Here is a 15393-nt window from a genome sequence, read left to right on the forward strand (position 1 = left end):
AGATAAGTTGGATTTCATTGAAAAATAGAAAAATTTTGCTGTACTTTCTCTTTTTCTGATATTTTCACTTTTTTTCTTGTTTCCTTTTTTTTTTTTTTCTTTTTGTTGTTACTGATGGTGGTAGTAGTGGTTGTTTAATATGATGAGCATAAAATATGGTGGTTGTAATTTTTCAAAAATTGGGGGGTTTGTGCTGCTATAAACATTGATGTAGCTGTGTCTCTGTGGTATGCTGATTTTAAGTCCTTTAGGTATAGACTGAGGAGAGGGATAGCTTGGTCAAATAGTTGTTCCATTCCAAGTTTTCCAAGGAATCTCCATACTACTTTCCATATTGGCTGCACCAGTTGCAGTCCCACCAGCAATGTATGAGTGTGCCTTTTTCCCCACATCCTTGCCAACACTTATTGTTGTTTGTCTTCATAATAACTGCCATTCTGACAGGAATGAGATGGTACCTTAGAGTAGTTTTGATTTACATTTCTCTAATTGCTAGACATGATAAACATTTTTTCATATATTTGTTGATTGGTTGTATATCCTCTTCTGAGAAGTATCTCTTCAGGTCCTTGGCCCATTTATTGATGGGGTTATTTGGTTTTTTGGTGCTTAAAATTCACAATAGCTAAACTGTGGAGCCAACCTAGATGCCCTTCGGTAGATGAATGGATTTTTAAAAAATGTGGCATATATACACAATGGAATTTTACTCAGCAATAAAAGAGAATAAAATCATGGCATTTGCAGGTAAATAGATGGTGTTGGAGAAGATAGTGCTAAGTGAAGTTAGTCAATGCCAAAAAAACAAATGCCGAATGTTTTCCCTGATATGAGGAGACTGATTCATAGTTGGGGAGGGAGGGGGAGCATGGGAGGAATAGACGAGCTCTAGATAGGGGTCAGAGAGGTGGGAGGGGTTAGCAAAGATGGTAGGGGCAGAGGGTTAGCAAAGATGGTGGAATGTGATGGACTTCATTATCCAAAGTACATGTATGAAGACACAAATTGATGTCAACCTACTGCATATACAACCAGAGATATGAAAAATTGTGCTGTAAATGTATAATAAGAATTGTAATGCATTCCGCTATCGTTTTTTTTTAAAAAAAATCAATTAAAAATGGGGGTTTTGTTTGTTTTTGAACAGCAAGCTAATGTTTTCACCAAATTTGGGAGTTTTTTTGCTTATTTCCTCAAACGATTTTTTCTTCCCCCTTTGTCTCCTTCTAGAACTACAGCTATATTTATACTGATTTTTCTTGATATTGTCTCAGAGACCTCTCTGAGACTCAATTCATTTTTTCTTCATTCTCTCATCCCTGATTTTCAAATTATGTCCTGTTTACATTTAATTCTTTTATACTCTCAAATCTGCTTTTCAGTTCATGTGAATGCTTCATTTATTATACTTTTCAGCCCTAGAATTTCCACTTTTTAAATACATTTCTATTTTTCCATTAAAGGGTCCTATGTGTTCAGTCATTATTAGCATATTTTCCTTGAATTACTTGAACATGTTTATAGTAGCTTCTTTGAAGTCTTTGCCTGTTAAATTCAACATCTATACCAGAGTCATTTCAGTTGGTTGCTTTCTTTCCCAAGTTATAGATCACATTTTCCTATTTCTTTCCATGTCTTATTTTTTAGGTAAAAAGTGGACATTATAGATAATATATTCTAATGTGTCCAGATTCTGTTTGTGAGTTTGAAGGCTTGCCTGGATTGAAACTGTAAGGTCTTCCCTGTTTTGCAGTGTGTGGCTACTGATGCCTGTGCTTAGATTTCCTCCCCCAACCCTGATCCTTGGCCTGCCCAGCTCCCTAGGGATCTCACCTGAACTTGCATAGTTTAGTGACCAATAAATGGTTTGAGCAGAAAGCTAATATAACTCATAGGTTTCCACCCTGTCACCTTAGGTTTATGTGAATTAGAGAACACATTCAAGTCAACACATTTACAAGTCCTCCTAGATTTTCAATTTTGTCAGATTACCTACGGCACTTCACATACATACATACATGAACCATAAGCCAGACATCTGGACAGTTTATCATTCAGCCTTTGGTAATTCTCTTGCTCCCAGAATCTCATCTTTAAATTGAATCTGCAGGCTCCAAACCGTAAAACTAAGTTTTTATTGCCAAAGCTGGGGATAGAGAAGCACCCCAGGGCCAAAAGACCAAAAACTCCGTTCTTACTGTGTAGTTTCTCATGAGTAAGCATGCTCAGATTGTCATCTACCCTTGGTTATTTTCAGTGATTTGCTGAGTTTTATACTTGCTGTTGTAGTTTGAATATGTCTTCCAAAGGTCCATGTGTTATAAAATTGGTTCCCAGGGTGGTCCTCTTGGGAAGTGTTTAGTTTTAGGAGTTAGAACCCTGTGGGAAGTCTTTGGGTCATTGTAACCATACCCTTAATGGACCCAATCTCTTGCTCTAATCCCTGGCCATGAAGTGAGCAGTTTTGCTCCATCACACTCCTGCCATGATATCCTGCCTCACCACAGGCCCAAAGCAGTAGAGCCCATTGATTATGAACTGAAATCTTCAAAGCTGTGAGCCAAAATAAACCTTTCTCTTTGTAATTAACTGTCTCAGATATTTTGTTACAATAATGTGCACCTGATTAATACTTGCCTTCTGTGAAACAGAATTACGGAAGTTTCTTACACTATTATCAAAAATAGAATCATGATTATTTTAACTGTGTCCCTTGGGGCCAACATTGTGTTGGTAATAACTTTTATTATTATGAAATTATTATTTTAAAATTCACCCTTTTAAAAGTATAAAATGTATTGGTTTCATCATACAATTGGCCTTCTGTATACCCAGGTTCCACATATAGTGATTCAACCAGCCACAGATCAGAACTGTAGTTAGGCCTCTGATGTTACATTTGTGCTGAACATGCAGATTTTTTTCCCCTTGTCATTATTCCCTAAACTAGGCAATATAACAATTATTTCTATTGCATTTGCATAGTATTAGGTATTACAAATAGATATGATTTTCAAGTGTGGGAGGATGTATTAAGGTTGTATGCAAATAACATGCTATATTATACAAGTAACTTGAACATCCAAGGATTTAGGGCTTTGAGGGGAGAGGGGCAGAGGACCCTGGAATCAATCCCTCATGGATACTAAGCAATTACTGTATTTATAAAGTTGTGCAATCCCACTAATTTAAGAACATTTAATCATCCAAGACAGAAATTCTACACTTACTAATAGCTACTCTCTATCCCTCTCTTCTCCCACCCCTTGGCAATCACTAATTTACTTTCTGTCTCTATGGATTTGCATGTCCTAGATATTTTATATAAATGGAAAATCATACAATAAATATGTAGCCTTTTGTGACATCTTTTTTTAACATGATATTTTAGCATCAGTCAGCACTTTATTTCTTTCATGGTTGAATAATAATCTAGTGAATGGTTGTATACTATTATTGGGTTTTTTGATTTGTCAGTTGATGGACACTTCAGTTGCAGTTTGAATTATGCTTCTGTGAACATTCATTTGCAAGTTTTTGCATAGATATGTCTTAAGCTCTCTTAGATATATACATAGAAGTGGGATCAGTGCATTTTGTGGTAATTCTAATTTTTTGAGGAGCTAATGACAATTTTAACTGAAATCTGATTGTAGTTGTTTAGTAGGGAAATTTTATGGCACTTTTATTATGATTATTGTGATTACTAATTTTGCATTTTCTATTTTAGGCTTTTTCTGTTTATTGGATTTACTTTTTCTTTTCTTTCCTTTTGTTGGAATAATTAAGTATATGCTTATGTGCATATATGCTCCTCCTCCTCCTCCCCAGGAGGGAATTTGGACATTCTGTTTCTATTTTGAATTGTTAACAAATTTAAACTTACAGTGTTTATCTTAATGTCTATAGTCAATCCAAGTCTCTGTTCAAGCCTGGAGAGAATATTATCATGCTCATATCTTTTCCTGATATTGCCATAATGAAGTCATCTGGCATTATTATTCATGGGTGTTTCTTTTACCTTTTTACATTGTTTTCATGACTTTTCTGTCCTTGTCTATCAGTTTTTCTATTTCTTTGCCCAGCGCTGTTTTTTATATATTATATCTGTCTTTTTCCTAGATTCATAATTATTTGACAAGAGTACTTCCTCAAGAAATTTTTTTACATACACTTTACGGCTGATAAATTTTCTGAGTCCTTGCATATATATAAAAAAATCTTTATTTTATCCTTTCTCTTGAATTATAGACTGAGTTTAAAAATCATTTTTCTCTTAGAACTTTGAAAATACTGTCCCATTGTTTACCAGCTTCCATTTTAACTGGTGAGGATTTTTATGTCAATCTGATTCTCAGTCTTTGGATTCTTCTCTCTAGAAACTCTTAGGAAACTCTTTATGTTCAGGTATTGTACTGCCCAGAATTTAGGTATTTGGTTTTCTTTTCTTTTCTTTTCTTTTCTTTTATCCTGCCTAGTACTTGATAGATCTTTTCCAACTGACTGACAGTTTCTACCTTCTTCATGGGGATATTCTCACTACTAATTTTCTCCTAAACACTTTCTATTCTGTTTTTTTAATTATTAGTCATATAATGAAACTTTGAGATCCATTCACTATGGCCCCAACTTTTCTCTTACTTTCTTTGTCCTTTTGTATTGTATTTTTGGAGCTTCTTCAATAAAATATTCATTTTACTAACTCATATTGGACTCACTGTTAGCACTACTGTGAAGTTAGCCCTGATGATATTATGACAGCGTATGTGTTTGGGAGCAGTACATTTTCTCCATATACCGCATTTTAAAAGTTGTCCAGAAATAGGGTGGCTAGGGGAACCCCAATAAAGGGCTATGTGTCTGTATTGTATATTCAATAAATCTGAAGATCAGGTCCACTTGCAAATTTTTAAAATTCTCTGGCTAGAATCTCTGTGGTATCCTGTCAGTACCCAGATAACATGTATCTCCTCTGTCCACTGCCCCCCACCCAAGTTTTTATACTCCTGATTTCCTCAGTTATTAACCTTTCAATCACATGCATCTTTTCTTCAGAGTGATGTTTTTCCTCGTCTCTTTGTTTATTGTCCTGGTAATTTGCCCATCTTTGTGTTTTATGATCCATTCACCTCTTGAGTATTCTGTGATTGTGAGGGAGGGCAGGAATGCTGCTGCTTGTCTCCTCAGGGTCAGCAGCTGCCTGTGAGATTGCACCCTGCAGCCCACTGTACATCTTTGCTGTGTCTGCTTGTGGACATTTGGCCCAGCTGTCCAGATGCAGCTCATCTGTTAATAATCCTGATGTATGACTGATTCCCTCCTAATCCAGCTGTCTGTGTGCACTGACTTGAATCTCTGCCTAACTACTCCTACTTTTGCAGACATCTTATCCCATACTTAACTTGAGCTATGGCTTCCTTCAGTTACTCCCTCCCTCACCTTCATGTTATCTGTTCTGCTTCCAAGACACTGCTAATAGTATTTTCCTATTTTCCCATGCCTCTATGGTTCATATTTATTTAATATAAATGCCATTTCCTCAGAGATGTTTTCCCTAACCACTCAATTTAAAATAACTTCCAAATTACATTTTGTCGCATCACCTGTTTATTTTCATTGTAGCATTTATCTCTAGTTAATATTTATTTGTCCTCTATAAGTCTTTCCAGACCTACATGCAAGCTCCATAGGGGACCTTGTATGTTCTGTTTACTGCTCTATCATGAGCAGTTAGAACAGTGCTGGATACATAGTAGACGTTAAACATATATCTTTTTTTACATACACACATGTTCACACACTCATCACAGCTGCTTTAATGGCCTAAATTTTAGATTTTATAACAGGAAGCTGGCTTAACATATATTCTATATTAACCTCTCTTTTTGAGACAGAAAGCTCTTTATTAACCAAATAGTTTTCTTTGCCAAAAAAAAAACTACACTAATCCATTGAATAATATAAAAGGTACTAATCCATTGAATAATATAAAAGGTAAAGTTGGGGACTGGGGATATAGCTCAGTTGGTAAAGTGCTTACCTTGCATGCACAAGGCCCTGGGTTCTATCCCCAGCACCAAAAAAAAAAAAAAGTTCTTAATCTCCAGCATTTTGATCCTCAGTCTTTAAAGCAAAGCTTCAGGCATTATATAATGACCAGAAAACAGAATTATATTTGCCTGTAGTTTCTGTGATCATGCGAGAGGTAGTTTATTCTCAAATAAATTGAAAGTCAACGTGCTTCATATTTCATGCCGTAGTATTATGGAGCTCCTTCAGCTCAAATTTCTCTTTCTGAATTTTTAAACCCTTAAATTAGCTGAAAAATTTACTCCACCAGATAAAAATTTTGCTTTTGTCGCCTGTACCTCCTAGAGTAAATTGTGTGGCTTTGGAGTGTAGTCAGCTGACTAGCCGATATGTGATAGTCATGAACACAATTTTTTAGTTAAAAAACATTGTTTTGAGGGTTAATTTTTTTTTCTTTTTGGTACCAGCGATTGAACCCATAGACACTTTATCACTGAGTTACATCCCCAACCGTGTTTTATTTTTTATAGAGACAGGGTCTTACTATGGTGCTTAGGACCTTGCTAAGTTACGAAGGCTGGTCTTGGACTTGCAATCCTCCTGCCTCAGCCTGTCAAATCACTGGATTACATGCACAGCACTACCATGCCCAATTGAGGGTTAAACTCTTAATTAAATATTAGGTTGGAAAAATAGAAAAAAAAAATCTGCTTACGTAACCATATCCAGTACTTACGAAACAACTCCCATGAAAGAAAATTCCATGCCTCAGCCTCTATTTGAATAGGTCTCTATTGCTAAGTATTTAGTCATTTCATTTTCCATAGAATTAATGTTACAAACTTTGGAGCATTCTTATTTTCTACATTGATATCAAATTTGTTCCCACATTTTTCCCTGACAGTGCTTTAATTTATATTGAAAAAAGTAAGAAGGAAGTTAATTTATAGAAAATAATCAAAATTCATCTATTGCATAAAACAAAAAAATACCTACTATCTAGAAGTCTACTGTAGGTTTTATATATATATTTCTGCCATCAAGAGGAAGAACTTAAACTCTATATTAACTTCTTACCTTTGTAATTTTGAGAGAAATTATTTTAATTTTGTCTTATTTATTATTTAGGCAAAGATGCAATTTACACAATTCCAGTAAAAAACATTCTTGCTGTGGAAAAACTGGAAGAGAGCTCTTTCAATAGGAAAAATGTAAGTTATATAAATATTGAAAGCATTTTAAGCTATATATATTATTTAATTTTTAAGAAGTTGTTTATTTTATTGTTTACCAAAATTGTTGAGTTTATAAATTGTTAGCTCATGCTTCATCTTGAAATTGTCCATAATTGATGCCTCAGTCTGCCTACTTTATTAAGTTAAAGGAAATTTTCTCAGTACTTCCCTATTGTTACGCTTCTCTGTATGATGTTCAGGTCTTTTTTTGGGGGGGGGGTTAAATGTTTATTATTATTTGTTCAAAACATTACATAGTTCTTGACATATCATATTTCATACATTTGATTCAAGTGGGTTATGAACTCCCATTTTTACCCTGTATACAGATTGCAGAATCACATCAGTTACACATCCATGTTTTTACATATTGCCATACTATTGTGTGTTGTATTCTGTTGCCTTTCCTATCCTCTACTATCCCCCCTCCCCTCCCCTCCCCTCCTCTCCCTTCTTCTCTCTCTACCCAATCTACTGTAATTCATTTCTCTCCCTTGTTTTTTTTTTTTTTTTCCCCTTTCCCCTCACTTGCTCTTATATTGATGTTCAGGTCTTTAAGTGATATCATCCCAACCTGTTTATCTAGTTTTGTTTTCTGCTACCACTCAGCACATATGCTCCACTCAAGCTAGTAAGATGATGTCGTCATTCCTCAGTATTTCCCCACTGCTTTCCCTTTTCATACCTTTTCCTCAATCTGAAATTCCTTCCCTCCCTTTATTCTTATTTACATGAAAATCCATTCTTCTCAACATGTGTGGCTCCTGGAAATTCCATTATGTTGTATTGCTTCTTAGTACCATCTAACTCAGATTGTCTTTGAGACTAACTTGCTTAAAAAGTAATAATCATAAAATATTTTGGCACAGTTATCTAGCCAAGCAAACTGGATTTCTGTTATATATATTTTTCTGTTATGTGCAGTGTTCTGATTTTGAAGACTAACTTTTTATCTTAATTGCCTATGAAGATGTTCCAGGTAATACATACAGAGAAACCACTTTATGTCCAGGCAAATAATTGTGTGGAAGCTAATGAATGGATAGATATACTCTGCAGGGTGAGCCGATGCAATCAAAATAGGCTCAGTTCTTTCCATCCCTCAGCATATCTAAATGGAAACTGGCTCTGCTGTCAAGAGACTAGTGAAAACACTCCAGGCTGCAAGCCATGTACTGCGTAAGTTTCTTTCCTATTAAAAAAGCGATGTTTCAAAATGTAGTATATCCATACAATGGAGTATTATTGACAATAAAAAGCAATGGAGTACAGATACAATCTGCAATACAGATGAACCTTGAAAACATTATGCTAAGTGAAAGCCAGACATAAAGATCACATATTGTAGGAAAACATTTGTATAAAAAGTGTCCAGAATAGGTGAATTCATAGAGACAGAAAATAAATTAGTGGTGGCCAGGGATGAAGGAATGGAGGAATGGGGAATGTTAATGAATACAGGATTTGAGAGGGTGTTGAAACTGTTAGAAATTAGCTAGGTGTGATGGTGGACATCTGTAATCCCAGCCATTCAGGAGGCTGAGACAGAAGGATAACAAGTTCAAGGCCAGCCTTGGCAACTTATTGAGATCTTCTCTCAAAATGAAAAAGTCTGGGGGTGTGACTCAGTGGTAGAGTACCCTGGATTCATTCCCCAGTACCAGAAAATAAAATGTTCTGAAATTAATAATGGTTGCACAAGTAAAAGAGAAAGAAAGAAAGAAAGAAAGAAAGAATGGCATTGTTTAAATAGAAGCACAAACCTGAAGGACTGGGGATGTGGCTCCAGAGTGCAATGCTTACCTAGCATGTGAGAGGCCCTGGGTTCTCTCCCCAGTATCTGTAATCCCCCCGCCCCACAACTCACCACAACCATAAAAGAAGCTTGAACAAGATATCAAGGAAGAGAAGGCATTTAGCATTCTCTAATTGTATGGAATAACCATAATCCTATAGACTTAAGTAATAATGAATTGCTTTTGTGATACAGCGTAGGTTATAAAAATGATCTTGTTAAAATCCTCTCCTTATATATAATTAGGGTCAAATAGTTACCAAACCCCTCTTGATCCCATTTTATTTAACTATCAATAAAACTAAATTTCTGAAGTTATTTTTATAAAACTCATGATTCTATTTTTTGTCCAGGACAATCAAAAGTCTTTGATGTTGGGCTGGGGTTGTGGCTCAGTGGTAGAGCATTTGCCTAGCATGCGTGAGGCACTGGGTTCGATTCTCAGCACCGCATATAAATAAATAAAATAACGGCCCGGGTTCGATACTCAGCACCACATACCAACAAAGATGTTGTGTCCACCGAGAACTAAAAAAAAATAAATATTAAAAATTCTCTCCTCTCTCTCTTTAAAAAAAAAAAAAAGTCCATTGACAACTTAAAAAAAGAGTATTTAAAAAAGTCTTTGATGTTAACAAAATAAAACTTTTTCAATGTCTTTAATTTTATTTTTACCATAGAGGTGTTCCTGCAGACATCCAAATAGATATTGATGAAGACAGAGAAATAGAAAGAATTTATTCCCTTTTTACCCTCAGTTTACTTAAGCTGCAGAAGATGGAAGGTAAATAAATACACAGCTAATCTGTTTTTATAAAACCTTAAGCTTTTATTACCAATTCCTGAAATACTGTTTTGGCATTATTAAAAAGTTGAAAGTGTTCCTAAATTTACCAAAGTTTACAAACCCCTAAGCAGGGGTCAGGGGGGGCGCTATTTTTCATAGATATTCATGGGCAAACCTAATGATCCTAATAATACAGTTGATAAATTTTGGTCGTCTATGCACTACCAAGGGGAATCTCCCCAGGGACAAGTTAACACGGTTGAAAAGTGTTGATTTATACTACAAGTTGCATTTATGGAATTTAGTTTTGTGATCAGAGATTTCACTGCTCCTTCCAGAGGCCTGTGGAACTATAGCTGTCTATCAAGGACCACAGAAAGAGCCTGATGACTATTCTAACTTTGTAATTGAGGATTCTGTAACAACCTTTAAGACAATTCAGCAAATAAAGAGCATCCTAGAGAAGCTGGATGAACCTCATGAGAAGTATAGGAAGAAAAGATCAAGTAGTGCAAAATATGGGAGCAAGTGAGTATTTTTTTAACCTACTATACACATGTTTTTAAACAATGTGAGGCTGTCTCTCCCACCTCATCCTCATAACCAGCTGCAGGCCTGCTTATTCTTGGCTGTCAAGACTCAGCTAGAGCCTTTCTCTTGTGCGGATCTCCCTGCCCCTCAAAATCAAAGTGCTCATTGTCTTTTTCAGTCCAGCTGTCATTTCATCTTGCTCCTGCTATATTCTATGTTTAGTGTTATAATTCATTCCTTCAATACTTCACAGCATTTTGTTTTTATGGATCCTTCTTTATATCTCACATGATGTCTTATATATAGTGAGTAGTTTAAAGAAACAAACTCAGCTGTGGGAATGTTAGAAGTATTTAGAGTTGATTTTGTGGATTCATCACAAATGCAGAGGATACTACAGTGGATGACAGCAACAGCTAACGAGTGCGGGGAGCTTACTCCACCCCTGGGACACTATGCCTAGTACTTCACCTCGTATCATTTAGATTGCTTTTAGCAATAAGTTGCAGAAAATCTTCATTGAAGTGACAAGAATTTTTTTGGTTTCCGAAATTAAATCCTAACTTCTAGTTTGGTTAATTCAGCAGCTCAACACTGTCATCAAGGACTGCCTGCCACTCAACCATCCTCAGTTGAGATGGTTTCCATCTTCCTCAAGTTTATCTTCTCATCAGTACAGATGAGTTACAGTAGTTTGAGGCCTGCATTTTTTATAGTCAGGAGTCAGTAAAGACTGTTTTCCTATTCACTAAAAGAACCTCGTCTAGACTACCCTCAGTCTCTCTTGAAAACAAGAGGGCTTCCCAGTACTGAACCAGAATCAGAGACCTGTTCACAACCAAGTGGATAGGGAGGGTTTGGTTCTTGGCCAGCAGTTAACAGTAGGTGCCATAGCAAATACTCTCTCATTGATCCTCACATCAGTCCAACATGGCTAACACATGAACTAACACAGTCCAACATGAACTAACACAACTAAGATTCAGGGAAGTTAAGTGCTTTACCCAAGGTCACACAGCTGATTTGCATCCTGGCCCCACTGTTTTAAATGACAACAAGGGTTTCACCTGCTTTGTTCACTGCCATATCCTTATCTTTTAATATAGTACCCAAAATGTAGTAAGTAGTCAGTAAATACTTCTTGAATTAAGAAGAATATGCTTGATGGATTCTGTATTTGTCACTTTTTTAATTTGTATATTTTTTAACTTTTGAAAAATGGTTTTCTTTTACTGTTTTCTAGGGAAAATCCAATTGGGAAAACATCTTAAGAGTTTGACCAGTTGGTCCAAGAGAACTGGAAAATATTCTTCTTGGAGTTTTCCAATTCACCACATATTTTGTTCATAATATTTAAGAATGAATGTTGGCTTCAATGTCATCTGCATTCACATTGTATTTAATATTTAATGATTGAAGTTAACTGTTTGGGGAATTCTGGTATTGATGTATTATTAGAGAATTTGAAACCCAAGATTTCCTTCATATCTTGTGTGTCAAAGTTCATGTATCAGCAACTTCTTTTTAATAGAATCTTCCTAAAGAAGGTTCCTAAAGAAGTTTTGTAACAAAGGGAGTACTTCTCCATAGCAGGAAACCATCTCTTCTTGTAACTCTCTGTTCTGTGGACTTGTTTTCACTACCATTAGTGCCTGCTCTATACTGCCAACATAGTGTTCTACTAGAAAATTTCAATCTTTATCAATTCAGAGCTTTCCATTTACTTCATTGGGACCTTCCCTTTTTTAAGAAAAAAAATTTTTTTTTTCCTTTGGTCCATTAGTCATTACAGGTTATGGTAGAGACAGTGACAGAGACTTTAGAAAACTGCCAGAGCATCCTTGAAAGTTGGTAGATCCTTTTGCCTATTTAAAGATGTAAACAGAACTCAGGAGCAATCAGGGAATATGTGCTATTGTGTGCATCATGTTTACATTTGGGATGAGTGATGGCAGATGAAATAAAATGAGACCACTAAATATTTTTTATTGTTTTATATATCAGGTACTCATTTTCTTGATTTGAGAGTTCAGATTAACATGACTTCTAGGGACATCTCTTCTAAACCAGAAGAGAAAGTAAACAGTGAAAGAAGGTGGTGGGAAAATCACTTGACTTCACCTGCTGTTTCAATGCTATAATAAGGGCACTGTAAGGACGCCCTCTTCATAGTGTTAGATGGCAGTCTAACCCAAGAACAGTCACTTGGCGCACTTTAATAATCTGGCCTGCTCCAGATTATATCTTAGATACTCTATGGTATCTGTCTTTATGATCAGTTGAATGATCAGTGTTTAAATCTAGAAATAGTGCTTTCCTGAAAATGTTTATATTTCATTGCTGTTTCCTTATTGCCTACTAGCAAAATGGAATTTGAGTCAGCAACTATTTGAATCCTATTTTTCCATAGTAATTTACTTCTGTCCTAAAAACTGTAACTGTAAATTAGCAGTCGAAGCAAGTTACCACCTTGAAGTTAAAGGGATATACTTTGCTTCATCAGTATTAAAAATCATGGTACTTTATTTTGTCTTTTTAAATTCAGAACGTTTTCTAAATGAGGTACTTTGAACCTTGGAGTATTTACATATGTTCCTGTTTAAAACTGTGACTTATTAATGTAAGTCTAGCTAGTACTTCTTTTTTTGTTTCCCTGAGCATAAGCTATATTTGAAGATATATTTGCCAATTCTGGTATTGGTGAGTAATTGTTTTGAAATTGTATTATGATTGAGGAATCATTTTTAAAAACCATTGGCACACAGTCATTTCATAAGTGACTGGGTAATGCATTTCTCTAAACAACTTGTAAAAATCAATTGTATCTGAGAGTCATCACTTGTCTACATTACGATAAGTTATTACCCCTGGCCCATACTGAGATTTGGAAGATTACTTTAAATTTTATGAATTTATACATTCCATAAATCACACTGATTGATAAATGCAAAATAATTTAGCCATTTAAATAAATTTATGATAAAGTGTATTCAGATTAAAATTCACTTTAGGATTCCCTAGAAGTATCTACTTGCATTACCAGGTACCACTCATTACTCTTCAGTGGCTTTTCTTTTCTTTTTTTAAGGGGAAAAAAAAATTCTCCTAACATTTCGAATCCAAATCCCCAATTACAATTATTTCTAAAGATTACAGGGCAATCAGAGGGACCTAGGCTGTGGGCACCCGCCCATACCTTTGGATTTGGAGGGAGAGTTCAGTCATCTCACTATTTTCTTCACATGACACTTTCAAACAGCTACTTTGACTGGAAGTAACCAGTATGATAAAGTCTAAAAAGAAAAATGTGGGGTTAATTTTCCTTGAGTCGTTGCATTAAGAAACAGTGTGAGTAGGGCCCTAAGACAACCCAGGGCCTTGCTTTCCAGGGGCCTCTTTACTCATGAACATGGGTTTTACTGCCTGGTCTACCCTCTCTGCCTTTTCTGAAAGCGTTTGAAAAAAATACATGGCAGCTCATTTCTCCCTAAAAGCCTGGAAATCCCAGGAAGGACAGAAAAGGGTGATGGGGAAAAGAAATTTCTTGCTGTAAACGCCTACTCTGATTCTTGGTTTAACCATTTCCATCAATTGAAATTACAATGATCTGTTGCTTGTTTTGTTATGTTGTTGTTTAGCTTGATTTTTTTAAATATTCATTTAATAAGATAATAGGCAATAATAAAAGATTTTACTCCCAGGATTATAATTTATCAAATTGAACTATTTTATTTGCCAAAGAGATACGTTTTATTAATCACGAGTAATGGTTAAGTATCAAAACCAGGCTTTTTTGATTTTACAAAATAAAAGGTGATGATGTGTCTTTTGTTTCTGTTTCTGAAGCCTGATTTCATTCATTTATGGGAAAAGTTCATTCATGCCAGGTTTTGAAAAACAATATATTTTTTTTTTAGTGAAAGTACCTTTAATTTGTTCTAACGGTACATCCTGTAAAGACAGAATTCTGCATAGACTTTTAGGTGTCCTTACAGTATGTGAAAAATCCAAGACTCATTCTAGAGTTAAATTACCAATCTTGATTGATATTATCTGCTTCCATTTTTAACTTGGAAATTAATATGTTGCTAGTAAATATTGGTTTTTACAGTGTCCAGTTTGAAAATGTAAGTTATCGAAACTTAATATAGTGAATTTGTGTAACCATGTTGTATTGTTGAGAATGTATTTTTATTTAAATTTTATTTTCTTATCAAGAGTATTATAAAAATTAAAAACTTTTGTAACTGTCGCTTGGAAATAACTCAAATAAATTACAAGAAGCCTGTCCATTCCTTCTATTCTTTGTGATAGCTTACTTACAGACTTAGGAATTTCTTATTTAAAAAATCACTGCACCTTGACTATTAGTAAGGGAATAGTAGAAGTGAGAAGTCTTAAAAAACAAATTAGAGCAAAGCAATCTGGAAGAATCCAGTATTATTTTCTGCCACTTGACGAGACCAGGCTTTGATGGATTGCATTCCTGTTTATTCATCCATTTGCCAGCCTTGTTGTCTTGAGGACCTTCAGTATTCAGGCACCAGTCTCCTGTTGTTCCCCAGTGGCACACACGTATAGTGTGGAGGAATATAGTCCTCCCCTGTCTGGGTGAAAAGTTTAGAGCTGAGCCCACATTGACTTTTTAAATTTTTTTTTAATTTTTTTTTTAAAGAGAATTTTTTAATATTTATTTTTCAGTTCTTGGCAGACACAACATCTTTGTATGTGGTGCTGAGGATCGAACTCGGGCCACACGCATGCCAGGCGATCGCACTACCACTCAAGCCACATCCCCAGCCCCCACATTGACTTTTTAAAGAATCCTGCTTTCTGTTCATCTCAAAGAAGTCAGCATCTGACCACTCGGGTCCTCCATTGACACTTGTAGGTTAATCTGCCCTGTACTTGCCCTTCAGTGCATCTCCTTGTTAGAATTCTGTGCCATGCCCTGTTGATGACTTATCTAGGGGTTATAAAGTAACAGCACCAAAGACTAAGTTACTAGGTAGATG

The 15393-nt window shown here is 35.5% G+C and overlaps 1 protein-coding gene across 2 annotated transcripts in view; it reads left to right on the top strand.

Annotated features, from left to right (window-relative positions):
* Positions 1 to 14668, top strand: part of Rasa2 (RAS p21 protein activator 2) — a 113293-nt gene extending 98625 nt beyond the window's left edge. For both annotated transcript variants that reach the window (XM_078043422.1, XM_078043423.1), the window contains exons 20-24: positions 7159 to 7241; positions 8236 to 8444; positions 9741 to 9844; positions 10186 to 10375; positions 11622 to 14668. In XM_078043422.1, coding sequence (XP_077899548.1) covers positions 7159 to 7241; positions 8236 to 8444; positions 9741 to 9844; positions 10186 to 10375; positions 11622 to 11649 — 614 coding nt within the window. In that variant the 3' untranslated portion in view covers positions 11650 to 14668. The remainder of the gene's footprint in view (positions 1 to 7158; positions 7242 to 8235; positions 8445 to 9740; positions 9845 to 10185; positions 10376 to 11621) is intronic.
* Positions 14669 to 15393: the final 725 nt, after the last annotated feature.

The sequence above is a fragment of the Ictidomys tridecemlineatus genome, chromosome 3, assembly GCF_052094955.1.
Source record: "Ictidomys tridecemlineatus isolate mIctTri1 chromosome 3, mIctTri1.hap1, whole genome shotgun sequence".
NCBI lineage: Eukaryota > Metazoa > Chordata > Mammalia > Rodentia > Sciuridae > Ictidomys > Ictidomys tridecemlineatus.